This window comes from Henckelia pumila, chromosome 3, assembly GCF_033568475.1.
Source record: "Henckelia pumila isolate YLH828 chromosome 3, ASM3356847v2, whole genome shotgun sequence".
Classification (NCBI taxonomy): domain Eukaryota; kingdom Viridiplantae; phylum Streptophyta; class Magnoliopsida; order Lamiales; family Gesneriaceae; genus Henckelia; species Henckelia pumila.
The window spans coordinates 91,357,165-91,371,500 of NC_133122.1; the positions used below are offsets into that span (position 1 = coordinate 91,357,165).

General features: G+C 32.6%; 1 protein-coding gene across 3 annotated transcripts in view; it reads left to right on the forward strand.

Annotated features, from left to right (window-relative positions):
• Positions 1-677: 677 nt before the first annotated feature.
• LOC140892687 (alpha carbonic anhydrase 1, chloroplastic-like) overlaps positions 678-14,336 on the forward strand; it is a 28,230-nt gene continuing 14,571 nt past the window's right edge. Inside the window, exons 1-6 of one of the 3 annotated variants that reach the window (XM_073301647.1) lie at positions 678-783; positions 900-1,117; positions 1,278-1,384; positions 3,372-3,474; positions 3,594-3,773; positions 7,800-7,876. In XM_073301647.1, coding sequence (XP_073157748.1) covers positions 720-783; positions 900-1,117; positions 1,278-1,384; positions 3,372-3,474; positions 3,594-3,773; positions 7,800-7,865 — 738 coding nt within the window. In that variant the 5' untranslated portion in view covers positions 678-719 and the 3' untranslated portion in view covers positions 7,866-7,876. Of the gene's footprint in view, positions 784-899; positions 1,118-1,277; positions 1,385-3,371; positions 3,475-3,593; positions 3,774-6,768; positions 7,021-7,799; positions 7,877-14,336 lie in introns of those variants that run through there. The other 2 variants (XM_073301645.1, XM_073301644.1) reach the window with 2 other exon arrangements.

Here is a 14,336-nt window from a genome sequence, read left to right on the forward strand (position 1 = left end):
AGATTTAGTATATCAAAACTAAAATTTAAAATTTAATGGAACAAAAGCTTAAAAGAGCTAGCGCTCGACTTAGGGATACTTAGCCTTGTCGATCTGAGCTAGCCATCCCCTACCTCACCTCTGCTCACCATTAACGAGGCAAGGAGGGCCGGTCAGCCATCTTTATATATTGGAAAAAACCCCAACCTAGCTGCCACATGTTGCAGGTTAGGTGAGTTAACTCTCTAAAAAAAGTTTCGAAAAAAATAAATAATTTGGCAAAAATAGAAAAAAATACATAAACAATGATAAATAATACACAAATTTAAAAATTTATTAACCGTACATAAATAATAATAAATAATATAATTTTTCAAAGCTAACCATCTATATATAAACTATTAGAAATCACATAAATCATTTAAAACTTGTGAATTATATATTTACGTCATTTCAAATAATATAAATCATTCAACAAAATTCGATCATCACATATCACACAGTACAAACTATATTTATATTTTGTGTCGGACACGTACAATTTTCATGTCCACTTCAATACAATAATTATATATACATAGTTTCCTCGTGAATTTAATGTATGACAATGCATATTTAAATATATTTATTTATTATTTATAGGTAGATAATATACATTGAATGTTTATGTTCATATATTAAGGGCAATATTTCGACGTTATAAAAAGACATCACCAAAACATATTGGCCACTGTGCTATCATGTCTGCTCCAACAATACCTTTCTTCCTCCTCGTAATCACAATGTTCCTCTTCATCAACTCGAGTAAGTATATTATTTGACCCAACCCGACTCGACCCGTGTTGGAACTTATAAACCTCTAAATTTCTTGATGTTTTCTGAATCCTAAGAGTCATGTATTGTTTTCTTGAATATTCCAGGGGCTGATGGAGTCATCCCGTTCACTTACACCGGGTCCACCGGCCCGAACAGCTGGGGGCACCTGAGCCCGAACTTCTCCTTGTGCGGGACTGGGAAGTTTCAGTCTCCCATCAATATTTTGACAGATAAAGTGGTCGTCAACAAGAATCTGAAGCCATTGATCAGATTTTATGGCTCCGCAAATGTTACTTTGGTTAACAACCAATACAACGTTGGGGTTAGTTATAATAATATTAATTTCGCTTAATTAAATGAAATAAGCCTTGGTTATTATTACAAGTAAAATATATTAATAATACAGAAACCTGAATTATATTCTACCTATGCATGTCATTAACAAAGTGGGTATGTATTATCATATATATATTTTGATGCAGGTTCGTTATCCCGACCATTCGGGAGGGATAATTGTGGACGAGAAGATGTATACTTTGAAGCAAATGCACTGGCATGCCCCCTCCGAGCACAGAATTAATGGCCAACGGTACATATAATCTATAGATCAATTTACTTTGTTTTACTTTATTTGTCTCAAATATATATTTTTTTATATATATAAAAAAAAATTGGAAAGCCAATTTATATACATCCTTAGTATTTTATCTCTGGCTGTGTTGTTAAATATTTAATTAATATGGTATAGTAATAAAACCGAGAAAAAAAATTAAATGCGACTAAATATAAAAAGTTGACTATATAACAGAACAATAAAAAAAAGAAAAGAAACCTATATAATTGGGACGATGTAATAAATATTTTTATGAAACATCGGCGGATCGATTCATGCATGTTCTAAGATTGAAAATGGGTGGTCAAAAACTCTCTCGATAGATAATTTCTTATGGTGCTCTCATTTCCAAGCTGGGAAATTTTAAAAATCTCCGGTAAATTGGACTATTTGTGATTTTGATCTTCTAATGAATCATAATTTGGTCTTAGTATAATAATTACTTTTCGCACATCTTGCTCAAGTTTTGTTAGATTGTCAAACATGTCTGTGTCATATCGTCATTAATTTCGGTGAGAACAATTCAAATATTAAAAAAATCAATTTATATTATTGTCGATCTTCGGACAAAAATTTAACCAAAAGTTTATGGAGATCAGTTTACAAAACCAATTTTAGAATTTTCTCTTTTTATGTATAAATATAAATATAAATATATATTCTGTATATATATATATATATTCTGACTCTTAACATACTCTTTGAGTTCATAGAGATCAATTTATAAAACCAATTTTTGAATTTTCTCTCGTCGTCATATATAAATATATATTATTTTTTTTCTTACTTTAACATATCGTTTTTCAACTTTAATTTGAGCATACTTTTTTTTTTTTTTTTGAGAAAGATAATTTGAGCATACTCTTAAAAAAAGAGTATGTTAAAAGTAAGAAAAAACTAATATGTCTCATTGAGAAGGATATTTTTTAATTTTTGTGAACTCTAAGCATCGATTTTGCTGACATAACTCAACGCTAAAAACTAGCTCTAGGGGAAGGGTTGTCCAATCCCATATATTGGATTTTCAGGATATTTACTCAATCGATATGGGACACAACTAACAAACCAACACACCTCTCTCATGCCTAGGAATAAAACGACTAGAGCATGGACACATTAACGGGCAAGAGCGTATCCAGAGAATTTAAAACTGGTGGGCAAACTTTGTCTCCATGTACACTTAATAGACATATAAAAGCAATATGCAGCATATTAATATATATTACCTCGAGTAAACAAAAATGAAAAGTATAAAAAATATACAATAAAAATATATTAAAATCCTATTTAAGTCGTATCCTACTATTCTTCAAAATATCAATTTGGCCGGAAATTGCATATTTCACCTAATTTTCGGCCATCTTCACATTTTCGACCACCGAGATTGAATTTGTATTGTATGATATATCATTGGATTCGCAATTTTGAGACGTTTCTACCGTAAAAAGTTTTAGACAATCGAAGTTGTTTTGGGTACGGGTGCACGTGGATCCCCCGCACCATAGGGTGCGTGAGATCAAAAGAGTAGCCCACTTTTGCCCCAATGAATATACGCCTTGTTAACGGTGGCTCAACTATAGGACGGGTGGCCCATTAAGAGCAGTCCATCACATAATGGTGGGTCTGAGCTCTGATATCATCTTATGAAATGAGATTTGGACATAACTCAATCCCAAAAGAGAGAAAATGTTATAAATACACTTTTTCTCTTTTTTGACAGTTAATTTTTTTATTTTTCTTAGAATGTTTATGTTATGTTTTAACTGTCAACAACATTCGTGACACTCTAGAAAGTCGGACTAAATATGCTTTTCTTTTCTTTTTTTTTTTTAAAAGGACTTGTATGCTTAAAATCCAATTTTTGCACGAAAGAATAAATTTTGATGAATTGGAGCTAGGACCAAAATTTTATCTAAATCAAATTTCTAGATAAAACACAAACTGTATATATATGCGCATGCAGGCATGCTGCAGAGCTTCATCTGGTTCACATGGCGGAGGATGGTAGTGAGACAGTGGTGGCCATTCTTTTCAAATTAGGAAGACCTGATCCACTTGTTGATAAGGTACACTTTTCGACTAATAATTTCAAAGTATGAAATAAACCAAATAAAATATTTATTGAATTTCGTACTTTAATTAATATACCGCAAATAATAGAAATTTCATGTGGGGATGCATGCAGATTCAGAGCCAGTTGAATGAGCTCGCATATGAGGTAAAGATTCATGAAGATTTCCCCATCACATTCGGGCCTTTCCATCCCACAGAATTGAGGAAAAAAACACACAAGTATTATCGATACATTGGCTCATTTTCTACCCCACCTTGCACTGAAAATGTCATATGGCACGTTCTTGGCAAGGTAATCTATTCGATAACACCTGCGTACGTTTTGTGCACATAATACATATGAATTTGTTAATGCACATATATATATGATACCTTTTAGTGCACTTGATAAAGTTGGGATGCAAATTGTTGCATAATTTTTGCTCGTAAGCATATGATATCAAGTTTTAGTATAAATATTTGAAACTAATGCGACCTTAATCCTTTTAAAATCAACGAGAATCAGAGATTTTCAAATAACTAAAATTAAAATGAATAAAATATGAATTCGTGCAATGAAAAGATCAAGAGTGATAAATTTTAGAGGTTTGATTTCAATTAATGTCAGGATCATTGTGCTACTGGAAATGAAAGAGTAGTGAGATGCTATAGTCCTAGTACTAATTTGTTGAATCAGTTGCCTACTGATTCAGTATTGAGTTCAGTAGTGTGAGCCACTGAACTCTCCTTTCTTCTGTTTCTTCTTAATAGTTAACCAACAAACATAAGAATGTGAGGAACAAGGTCAACTGAGAGATTGAACTTGGATCAAAGCGACTCTATTAGAAGTGTGTGTGTTCAACAGAAAATAAGCAACGAATGAATTTTTTTCTTGATGTTCGGAGACTCAACTGCTCCTACGTCACCCCTTCTTCTGTTACAAGAAGGTATCATTAGAAGGCTTTGAATAAACTGCCAACCTCAGCTAGGACTTATCTACTGCCTACAACTGAGACTCCTAGTCATTCTATTGGCTTCAGCCCTCGACTGAAATCAGGTTACAGATGTTTGCAGCACCTCAACTGTATGAATATAATGTTAACAAACAACACTTAACACAATTTGGTCCTAAAAGATCTGCTTTACTTGAAGCGTGTGCTCAGTGTTCTTCGGCTCTTGATATGATCTGCAATATAAGCTTGGAACTCTTCTACTACTTGTATACGAACAACTGAAAGTGTTCAGTTGTTCTTTGGCATGATGTGAGTGATTGTGAGTTCTTGTGAGCTGGATGGTTCTCCTACTGTCTTGTGGTCTCAATTTATAGGAACGGTAAAACTGTCATCTTGATTCAAACATATTCGTTGTACAGTTGTTGTTTTCTTATCTTTTAGTTTACTGTGAGAAGGTACACTTTTGCGACTGCACAGTTCTGAGTTCATCAGTGTACGAGAGACTTTGTCCAGATATTAATAGCTTTGACTGGTTACTGGAGAGTATCTGTTATTCTTCCACTCTTCTTCTGCTGACTATTTCTGCTTTCTCTTCGACTGGTTGCTCTACTGATCTGCTCTTATGATATGCTCATGTTTATCGATCAGCTACTGCTTTTCTAGTGTATTGCTTCTTAGTTTTGTCAAACACCAAAACTTAGATATTTGATATCCTAATAATTTCTCCCTTTTTGATGTTTTGACAAAACTTGGCCAATTAAGTTATTTTGTCATTTTCCTCATATCAATTCTTGTAGTTTGCTGGACTTGTTTTTCATAGTTTCTCAATTTCTCCGCATCTACTGTTCTGCTACTACTTCAGTCAATCTGCTCTTTTGCTCTTCCTTCTTGAGTAGTTAGCGATTTCCTCTAGCAGTAATTACCTTTAATGGGTGAAGCCTCACTGGTTCAGTAGTGAGAACTGAGCGTTAAGTGGGTTCTTGAGCTTATTAATTCTCAGAGCATTTATGCTGATATACTTTTTTCATGTTTATGTTCTGCTATCATTCCCCCTTAGTTACTACTTCTGCTAAAGTTATGCCACTGATGTCTTCCAAATAGTCTTGAAATTTCCTTGAATTCTGCTTCTGATAGTACTGCTGCAGATAGGCTTCTGCTGGTGTCATCAGCTCTTCTGCTACTGTTGATTAGATAGTGTCCAGTTCCTTTAACTTCTTCCGTTGAATAATGTCTCTTCCATCTTGCAGCCCATCCATAGTATAGAGATTTCTTAGACTCCAAAGAATCTTTCTTGTCAGAGTCGGTGAAGTTAGCAGTTTTCAACGCAAGGGAGTCTATTCACATTCCTGACTGTACATGTCATGTCATTGAAAAGAGTGAGCATTTATGTGCAATTCTTAGTATACCATGATATATCTATAAAATGAGTGCTCAAGCTAGAAGTCCAGATACACACAAATAGATAAGATTAACAAAAATGTATGCCGAGATTGAAGCAAGAATGAAGGAATATGAAGATTTTATCTTGCAGAAGACAGAATCTCTCTGGGCTAAAATATCGGTACTCCAATCTCGCAATGCTGCACTTCTCCTGCCGAAGGAGAAGATAAGGCTGGAGAAGTATAAACATCGACTGCAGACGACCAACTCTGAGGACGTCTACAATGTTGAGGGTGTTCGTCTTCTGATGATCATGAAAGATATTCAGATATTGAATCTGTTCTCACTCTATGTTGAGTTCCATTCACGTGAAATGGGCACTTGGATGAGCTACTGGATAATTTCCGTAGAGTGAGAGATAAAAATTGTAAAGAATCATCTATGAATAATAACTATCTTTATTTAACTGAGTTTTTCCTTTTTATTTTATGCAAATATTTTCCTATCAATACCAATGTTGCGTGAATATATGTTGCACAAAAACAAATAATAGAGTAGAAGTGAAGCAAACTGAAAAATTAATGCCAAAATTAAAAGTTAAGAGATAAGAAAGCTTAGTCATGAGCCAAAATGAGTGATTGTTGTTTTTCCAGATTTGTGTTGTCCTTACCAGAGTTTGTGAGGTTGAAATTTCCCCTCACTCCAGTTCCCTTCCAATATTGATTCTGGTTTGCTGATTGTCGGCTTCTGTTTCACCATAAATTCTTATATATGCTTGATCATCATGCAATGTTAAGAACATGGTTTTCTTGTCATTATTTTAGCTAGTTAAAGATTTTGAGTAGCAAGGTTCATCTGTAAATTGGTCTGTTAGCTTCTGTTCTGCTCAAAATATGCTATTATTCTACTCACTGAATCAGTTTCTGTCAAATATCCTTAACAGTAGGTCAAGCCTTGATCTTCTTGAAATTGCAGTTGTTTGAGGGTACTAAACATGATGTTCTACCATTTGATGCATCTTTCAGAGGCGATAAAGTAACCTTGCTCTGATAACACTTGTGAAGATCGTTGTGCTACTGGAAATGAATGGGTAGTGAGCTGCAAGTGTCCTAGTAATGACTTGTTGAATCAGTCCCCTACTGATTCAGTATTGAGTTTAGTAGTATGAGCCACTGAAATCTCCTTTCTTCTGTTTCTCCTAGCAGTTAACCAACAAACATAAGAATGTGTAGAACAAGGTCAACTGAGAGATTGAACTTGTATCAAAGCAACTCTACTAGATGTGTGTGTGTTCAATAGAAAATAACCAACACGTGAATTTGTTTCTAAATTTTCGGAGACTCAGTTGCTCCTATGTCACCCATTCTTTTATTTCCAGAAGGTATCACTAGAAAACTTTGACTAAACAACCCATCTCAGCTAGGACTTAACCTACTGCCTACAGCTGAAACTCCTAATCACTCTACTGCTTTCAGCCCTTGATTGAAATCAAGTTACAGAGGTTTGCAGCACCTCAACTGTATGAATATAATGTTAACAAAACAAAACTTAACACAATGTGATCCTAAAAAAAAAGATCTGGTTTACTTGAAGTGTGTGCTTAGTGTTCTTCAGCCCTTGATATGATCTGCAATATAAGCTTCAAAATCTTCTACTACTTGTATATGAACAACTGAAAGTGTTCAGTTGTTCTTTGGCATGATGTGATTGATTGTGAGTTCTTGTGAGCCGGATGGTTCTCCTACTGGCTTGTGGTATCTATTTATAGGAACAGGAAAACAATCATCTTGATTCAAACATATATGTATTATTGTAGCCGCTTTCTTGTCTTTTAGTTCACTGTGAGAAGGTACACTTTTGCGGCTGTACAGTTCTGAGTCCATCAGTGTACGAGAGACTTTGTCTAGATGTTAATAGCTTTGACTGGTTACTGGAGAGCATCTGTTATTCTTCCATTATTCTTCTGTTGACTATTTTTTCTTTCTTTTCTACTGGTTGCTCTGCAGATCTGCTCTTATGATTTGCTCCTGTTTATCGATCAGCTACTGCTCTTCCAGAGTTTTGCTTCTTAGTTTTGTCAAACACCAAAACTTGGATATTTGATATCCTAACAATTAACTATCAGCCAGTTTAATTCCTAATTAAATATATCTATATCAAAAATTCTTATAGTTTACTAGCCAAAATTCTCAATATTTTCTACTTTTTTTCCCAAGTGATTAGTAGAAATTCATATCTAATATCTAACTTTAAATTTCTCAAAGTTTAAATATTAAATCCAGTAATGGCACAACAATTCTTATAACAGTCAATGGAGTTATAGATCTCCTGAGCTCTATAAACACCAATAACGTATTCTTCCATAGTATTATTTAAAATCTCCTCTCCGGAGTGTTAAATTTTAAATAAATATAACGACTCAACTAGTGATCAATTAACTGAATACAATCAATATAGGAAAACACAAATTAATAAACCGATTGACGAATTCTAATATATCTATCAAAATATCAAAAACATGGACTAAGTCATGCTACGTCATCCCTATAAACAAAACAATTAGTTCATAACGAAAATAAAAATCAAACAAAGCATGTTCTTGAACATCTTCAAAAATTATGCGAAAGAAAGCAATAAAAAATGTAGGTAGATGATGCTTCTCCGTCCCTAAAAATCATTTCATCTCACATCAAAATTTCTTGTTCTCAAATTCTCCTTCTTCGCTCGGCCGTCTTTCCTCTCGAAATTTCATCCCTATGAAAATTGACCTAGCCTCCTTTTAAAACATGTAATAATAGTTTCCAAAAGTTGTATAGCAGCGAGAACTGGGTTGCCAATCGTCCATTTTTAATTTTCAAATCCCCCAAACTTAAAATTTTGATAGCCTCGAGCAAAATAAAATAAAAAATACAAAGAAAGGGAAAACAAAGAATCATAAACATGAATAAATAATTCATGATCATGTTGTAAAATCTTGTAACTTTAATCGACCTCAGAAATTCATGTTCATTTTCAAATCAAATGTTCACCAAAACGTTCGCAGGAGTTATCATGTATGTGTGTGATTTGTTAATCTCATTTACCCAATAGAAAACCTAAATAAATTTATGTAACTAGTGACGTTCACAAATTCATTAACGCAATACTAAAATTTCAAAAACACATTCAACTCAGTTTAGAATTTATTTACACATATCGAAAAGACTTTTTCGAGATTCAAAATATTTATCAAATCTAGCGTACCTAAAAAAATCAATGCAATGAAAAATGTATAGGTGTGATCAAAACCATATTCATTAAAAGTGTTTCTCGAGTACACATAGACTCAACCCTCACAAATCTTCTCCACTAGTATATTTAACGAACATGACTCGGTTAATATAACATTCATGCTTATAGTTTAGGCATCGGCTCGCTAATGGCTACAATCAAAATATAGGAATGCAACGTGTAAGGATTTGACGTCGTGACAGGAATAAACACTTGTATAAATTTAAGTATGCTTTTCACTGGTGTTCTCAACACCTAATACAACATGCAGCAGAAATTTAAAATGTGAATAAAACTTAAATGCACAGATAACTTAAAAATAATTATGGGGGGCCAAATAATCACTAGAAAAATAATCTGTTTAGGAAAAGCAATACTAGTTATTTTTTTATGAAAAAATTATTTTTCTCAACATGAGGAATTCTTCAATCAACACTCTTGAAAGTTTTTTCTTTCGATGTTCTCAACACGCCATGGTAACACAGAAACACGACAAAGATCGACTGGACAATTACTCCAGAAAATCTTCTATGGTCTTCAATCTTCAAAGCTCTTGATTTTCTGTAGTAAACTTCTATTCTTCTATCTTATTTAGCCACGTTCCCTTATCACATATATATAGAGTATAGAAACCCTATGGCACTTTCCTTGATTAGATTCCTACACAAGATGGAACCAAGAGTTTATTAGGATTAATACTTTTTAAATAGAAGATTATATTTATCCATTAAGTTTAAAATTAAAGTGTCTTAAAAAGGCAAAAAAACTAAGTAAGTATATTTTATCGAAAAATAAGAAAAAAATCTTAAATGTATACTTATTACTTTAAATCTCCGCCTTCTTTCTTTTTTGGGCAAAAAACACATAGACAATTGAAAATAAATCCCCCTGTGTTTAAAAAATAACGCTTCCCCTGAATCTGACCATGTGAGTAAAGAGTATTGTTGATGGCTTGAAAGACTCAAATGGTTCAAAAATAGACATTGACAACACTTGATCACAACACATTTTAGATCAGAGCAGCATTTAATATTATATCATATCCGAGCATATAAGAGAAAAGATGGACCAAAAATAGATATATTAAGACTGAATGAACTAAATAAACGATTTCAAACAATCTTTAATAGGGTGACTAATGATTAAACGGTGTTATTTGATGGCTTGAAAGACTCAAATGGTTCAAAAATTTTCCCATGTCATTCTTAAGCCACATATTGTTTGTATTTAACCTTGAATGACATTCAAGCAAGTTCTAGACTTCCTCTTGATTCCCAATTAAATCATACAGACGGATCATTGCGCTTAATTATTTCTCATGCATATATACCAAAAAATATGTGAATGACTATTAATAAATAAATTTTCAAGCAAATCCATTCCTTTTAATTGAGAAAACTACATTTTTGGTCATGTTATTTGCATTTTTTTTCATTTTTTTCTTGCTAACGTTAAATTTGTATTTCCAGTCTTCTACATTGCATGTTTTTTTTTCTTTATTTTGGCCATTTTACGGTGAATTTTCATTTTTATTCCTGTAACTTGCATATATTTTGTATTTTTTCCTTTAAATTATAGTCATTTTCATTTTTTATCTTTTTTTATCGATCATAAAAGGATTGAAAATAAAAAAAATATACGTTAGGATAAAAAAGGAAAAAAATACACAAGTTAGAGGACTAAAAATGAAAATTCACCATAACATGACCAAAACTTTAAAAAAACATGCAAGTTATAAGATTTAAAATAAAAATTCACTGTTAATAGAACCAAAAATGAAAAAGTGCAAACAACAGGACTAAAAATGTTGTTATCCCATTTTAATACTAAGTTTTGTGCTCGTAAAAATCTATCTCGATATCAAGTTAAAATTAATAAATGAAAATAGGCCAAACTATTTCAATAAATTTCTATATCATCTTTGTGCTCATAAAAATCTATCTCGATATCAAGGAAAATCACAAGAGTCTAGAATCTATATATAAAAAAATCTATTCGGAATCACAAAACCCGCATAAAGATTCTCTAAGTATCAAGAGTATTGATGATCAAGGCATTAAGTGCATGAATTTTATGAGAACTAAAGAAAAAAATTTCGCACAGTTGGTTTCAAAGTTTTTTTTATAGGCCACAGCAATAACTGTTAATTTAGCACGACAATAAATTTAATTAAACACAAGAATGACTAAAAAATTTCTTTATAGAAAAAATAAAAAAACTATAAAAAAAGAACTAAAACTTGAACACAACAATAGGAATAATCTAGGTTCCTCAATGTACAGTAAATCAATAAACAGAGAAGATGAATGCACCAACCTGTGGATTTTCACGACGAACATTAGTGGCCGTCATGCTCATCGTCGTTCCTAGTTCAAGGATGTTGGTGCATGAGATTCTCACTATTTTAAGGATCTAAAAAGTAAAAATTAAATGTTCGCGCATGAACAAGACATGTTACCAATAAAATTAAAAATATTAAATAAACAAGAACACAAACAACTTAAATGTAAAAAAAAATAAATAAATTTGGGTTTTCTTCCAAAAAAGCGCTTCGTTTAAAGTTGTTAGCCTTATTGTATGCTGATCTTAGGCCTTCTCTGTCACATTTTTGGAGGTTTTGTTCGTCTATTTCACCCTCCAAACATATTAAACAATCGTCTAGGACTTTAATATCTTTTTCACTTTCTTTATCTCCTTTAGATCTTTCATTCTTTTAATTCCTTTTCAGCCTCCACTATGCAACATTGTTTCATCTTCTTTTTTTACTCAATCACGACCACATATTCCTTGGATGAGTTGCTAGCCTCCTTAAACAAAGTAAAAGAATTACTTTCTCACCTTCAAATTCCATAATCAACTCTAGTCTTTTGTCATCTATCTTGGATTTATCAGTAGCCAAGAAAGGTATCCCCGAGATAAAATGTATGCCGTCCTTTACATTCCTCTATATCTAACACCACAAAATCAGCAGGAAAAAAAAAATAAATTTATCAATTTTTTTCAGAACATCCTCAACTAATCCACGAGGATATGCGAGGATCTATCCGCTAGTTGCAAAGTAATGATAGTGGACTTCACCTCTCCAAATCCTAGGCTCTTGAAAATAGAAAAAGATAATAAATTAATACTAGCTCCTAAATCATATATTTTTTTATTAAAATAAGAAGAACGAATATTGCAAAAGAATAGTAAAACTCTCTGGTTCTTTTAATTTTTGAGTTATCATCTTTTCAAGGATCACACTGCACTCCTCTATCAACTTCATAGTCTCAAACTATCCCATCTTACTCTTCCTCTTCTTAGAGATCACCTCCTTTGAGATTTTGGCATAATTTGACATTTTTTCCAATGCGTCCTCAAATGGAATGTTAACGTGAATTTTCTTGAATGTATTATGAAATTTTGAAAATTTTTCATCCAACCTTTTGTCTTAAAAAGTTGAGGTTACGGTAAAAAAACATTCGGCGTAGGCAGATTCTTATGCACAATCACAGGCTCACTGCTGTCTTAAATCTTGGTTGCTCTTCTTCGACCTCAGTTTATTCAACTGCTGAATTTAAAATTCCAAATTTCGTCTCAGTTCTCAAAGTAATGTCTTTGCAAAGATCTATTTGGTTCACCTCGGTGTTGCTATGAAAAACCTCTCTCGGTTGATTATTCAATTAATTTGCAAGTTGACCCATTTGGATCTCAATATTTTTCATAGACGCACCCATATTAATCATGTGTCTCGATGGTATCTAGTCTACTCTCATACTTCTTAAGTCGATTTGATGATTCAGACACAAAACTTTTCACCAAGTCCTTTAAAGATGGTCTACCCTCACTCTTTTGATTACTGAACCCCGGAGATGATTCACATTATGAAAAAATCTCATGATTACACAAAATAGGATGATTATGTTTGGGTAAAGTGTTAATTCTATGGCCATTGAAATTCCTATTGTTCAAAAAAAATTTCTTGCTCTGCATTTTCAAATCCTTCAGTATCAGTAATTGTAGTCACTAGTGATGTAGATTCAGTTGAAGTTTGTTTCCCTTATTGATCACAACCAATTGTGTAGAAATCACTTCCATTTGGGTAGCGAATGTCGCCAAAGTATTCGAATCATGAACTCCAGTAGGCTTCCTAATCATCAGCATCTCACTCGGATATTGATAACTATTAATCGTCATATGCTCAAGCATCTCATAAGCATCCTGAAGAAATTTAGAAAATATGGATCCTCTAGAAGTGGCATCCACTGACATCTGGATTGTACTATTCAAACCATTATTGAATAATTCATTTTGCTCCCAATCTTCAAAGCTATGATTTGGGCATCTCCGGATTAAATTTTTTTAGTGCTATCAAACCTCATACACTTGCACATAATCTTAATTCTTGAAAGTAGTGATCTCCATCTTCAGTTAAGCCGATTTGGCAGGTGGAAAATACTTGATAAAAAATTTAGAAGTTATGTCCTCCCATGTCGCGATACTACGCAAAGGCAATAACTACAACCAACTTCGAGTACTCTACGTAAGAGAGAATGAAAACAACTGTAGTCTGATGATGTTCTTAGTAGCGCCATGAATGTTCACAATATCAGCAATCTAAGGAAAATTCCCCAGATATAAATTTGGATCTTCAATAGCAACATCCCTAAACTGAGTTTATTACACCATATTGATCAAACATGCTTCAAGTGAAAAGTATTGGCATCCTAAAATAAGGATTATTTATCATAATTTTAATTGATCTCTGATTTGCACTGGACCGTTATTTTCACCAACATATCTATTTTCTCTATTTTTAGCCATTTGTATCAACTCTGATCTCCATGATTTTTAAATTTTTAACTGTCTTTTAGATTTCTGAATTGTAGAGCAATGAGCCAAAATTTTGGTTTTTTTCGCATAAAATGCATAACAAAGATAAATTAAATTAAATTAAATTAAAACAAATAAAAATTCTCTTAATCAAAATTAAGAATAATTAGCACAATTTAATATAAATCAAATAAAATTCATTCTTCGGTCGGTGCCAAAATCTTGTTGCATAATATTCTCTTGCAAGTGTACGATGTCTAGTTTTAATATAGAAATTTGTGTCCAAGTCGATCCCACAGAGAATGAATTAAATGATATTATAATAAATATTTGAAACTAATTCCATCTTAATCCAATTCATAGATACGAGAATCAGATATTTTCAAATAACTAAAATTGCAATGAATAAAATAGGAATTGACACAATTAAAAAATCAAGTGAGAAAAATTCTATAGTTTCG